At 44.7% G+C, this 3,030-nt stretch overlaps 1 protein-coding gene across 1 annotated transcript in view; it reads left to right on the plus strand.

The window, feature by feature from the left end:
- Nucleotides 1-2,773, plus strand: part of LOC121303534 (zinc finger protein 501-like) — a 2,896-nt gene extending 123 nt beyond the window's left edge. The window contains exon 2 of the mRNA XM_041234291.1: nucleotides 1,249-2,773. Within this exon, the coding sequence (XP_041090225.1) occupies nucleotides 1,249-2,403 (1,155 nt within the window). The 3' untranslated portion in view covers nucleotides 2,404-2,773. The remainder of the gene's footprint in view (nucleotides 1-1,248) is intronic.
- Nucleotides 2,774-3,030: the final 257 nt, after the last annotated feature.

Raw genomic sequence — 3,030 nt, forward strand, 5'->3', positions numbered from 1 at the left:
TGGAGAGTATCACGTATTTCTGTTGACATATCTGACAACTGTGGATCGACAGCTGATGTGGAACTTCTTCACGTTACGCACCCATCAAACAATCTGGTTTAAAATGATTCTGATACACAAGCCGAGAGTCAAGTTATGTCAGTCAGACCTCAAACAGGTAGACTGCTCACCGGAGTGGATGGGATCACAAGTACGAGTTTACCGCAGTGGTAAGGGCTGTGAAGCTGGATGTTCTGCCACCTGCCGCCTTTCTCTGTGTCCATGCAGTATGTTTCATGGGTAAGAAAATAATGGGGGCTGTTGTTTACATTTGCATATAAGAAGAGTTGTCAGGCTGATGTGTCAATAAAGACAATAACACCTGTTTCTTGAAATGTCCGATCTGCACGTTTTCAATGCTCTGCTCCATTCCTGATGGCAAAACGAAATCTTAATTGGCACGAAATACACAAGTGACACAAACGACAGGCTTGCTGTTGATTTAAACACTTCCGCCTCTGTGTGTTGGGAGGGGGAATGTCTTCAAGCATGGAGTGGTTGATATGACATCATCGGGCACACACTGCAGTTCAGGGGCTATGCGCATGCATACGGGGCTGAAATGATAAGAATCTTTGAATCTGATCGAGCCTAAGCCAGTTCAGATCTGAGCTGTAAGTGTAAACACACCAATAGAGAACAGATTGTAATACTTCACTTCATTTTCTGTTTTCAGGACTGCCTTATCTTGGTGAAGGTCAAGGAGCAAAGATGGAGTCTGTTTACATTAAACAGGAGGAGGTTCTGGAATTGGTACCTGTCTGCATTAAACAGGAGATGCCTGAACTGGACTCTGTCCACATTAAAGAGGAAGAGACTGAACTGGAGCCTGTCCACATTAAAGAAGAGACTGAACTGGAGCCTGTCCACATTAAAGAAGAGACTGAACTGGAGCCTGTCCACATTAAAGAAGAGACTGAACTGGAGCCTGTCCACATTAAAGAAGAAGAGACTGGACTGGAGCCTGTCCACATTAAAGAAGAGGAGACTGGACTGGAGCCTGTCCACATTAAAGAAGAGGAGACTGGACTGGAGCCTGTCCACATTAAAGAAGAGGAGACTGAACTGGAGCCTGTCCACATTAAAGAAGAGACTGGACTGGAGCCTGTCCACATTAAAGAAGAAGAGACTGGACTGGAGCCTGTCCACATTAAAGAAGAAGAGACTGAACTGGAGCCTGTCCACATTAAAGAAGAGACTGGACTGGAGCCTGTCCACATTAAAGAAGAAGAGACTGGACTGGAGCCTGTCCACATTAAAGAAGAAGAGACTGAACTGGAGCCTCACATTGAAGAGGAGTCTATTGACTTTTTGTTTAAGAATACAGAAAATATATCCCGGCCAAAGAGATCACATCAGTGTTCTGAATGTGGGAAGAGATTCAGCCGGTTAGGAAGCCTGAAAACACACCAGCGAATTCATACTGGAGAGAAGCCATATCACTGTACTGAATGTGGAAAGAGCTTCCGTGAGTTAGGAGTCCTAAAAAAGCACCAGCGAATTCACACTGGAGAGAAGCCACACCACTGTACTAAATGTGGGAAAAGCTTCAATACATCAGGAAGTCTAAAAAGACACCAGCGACTTCACACTGAAGAGAAGCCATATCAATGTTTTGAATGTGGGGAGAGCTTCAATGAGTCAGGGAAGCTAAGTATACACCAACACATTCACACTGGAGAGAAGCCATATCACTGTGAATGTGGGAAAAGCTTCACTGACAAAGGAAAACTAAAAAGACATCAACGAATTCACACTGGAGAGAAGCCGTATCACTGTGTTCAATGTGGGAAAAGCTTCACTGACAAAGAAAAACTAGTAAAACACCAGCGAATTCACACTGGAGAGAAGCCATATCGCTGTATTGATTGTGGGGAGAGCTTCAGTCAGTCAGGAAACCTAAAAACACACCAGCGAATTCATACTGGGGAGAAGCCGTACCACTGTAGTGAATGTGGGGAGAGTTTTAATCAGTCAGGAAGCCTAAAAACACACCAGCGAATTCACACTGGAGAGAAGCCATATCACTGTTCTGAATGTGGGAAAAGCTTCACTGACAAAGGAAAACTAAAAAAACACCAGCGAATTCACACTGGAGAGAAGCCGTACCACTGTAGTGAATGTGGGGAGAGCTTCAATGAGTCAGGAAACCTAAATAGACACCAACGGATTCATACTGGAGAGAAGCCGTATCACTGTTCTGATTGTGGGGAGAGTTTTAGTCAGTTAGGAAGCCTAAAAAGACACCAGCAAATTCACGTTGGAGCCAGCCTCCCTCCCTCTCAGTCCCTCACCTCTCCACCCTGCCTGTTTGTGTGTGTGGAGAGCTGTCTGATTCCTTGTCTCTCTCTCACCCTGCAGTAAATGAGGGGGGTCCCCAGGAGTGAGAGCCAGCCTGAATCCAGAGACACTGAGAAGGGGAGAGTGTCAAACTGAAGGAGACAGCCCTGTTTTTTCACAATGAACTGCACTGGAAATGAATCTCACTCCTCATGTTGTGAGGATTTATGCCAAGCTTGTTTGTGAACACATTATACAAAGCTGCCAATAACACATCATATTTTTAAATACCATTACTGTACCAGTGTGGGTGAGAACAGAAGTGAACTGTTAAAAGAAACTAAAACTAAGAATATCTTCCTGGGTGCGGCAGCAATGTGTGCTTCATCGCACTAGAATGGCCTCTAAGCTATTGTACCAGTGCAGGCAACTTTTTATTTTTAATTTCAGTAGTGCAAACTTTGCAGTGGAGCAATGCTGTGGGTTTGAATGAACTTGGCTGCTTTGAGTATTTAACCGTTTGCCGTCCTACATCGGACTGGGGCCCACATTGCAATTTCCTCTTTCCAGTCCGATGTGGGACCCTTTCCGACATCATCAAAAAGACATCAAGCACGGGTCTCTAGTCATTTTTTCTCCAGAAAAAACTGAGAAAACCTTTTAATGGCCGAGTGAAACAGATAGGAGCCGAGAGAAGCTGAAAACAAGGGG

This window comes from Polyodon spathula, chromosome 33 (genome assembly GCF_017654505.1).
Source record: "Polyodon spathula isolate WHYD16114869_AA chromosome 33, ASM1765450v1, whole genome shotgun sequence".
In the NCBI taxonomy this organism is placed as follows: domain Eukaryota; kingdom Metazoa; phylum Chordata; class Actinopteri; order Acipenseriformes; family Polyodontidae; genus Polyodon; species Polyodon spathula.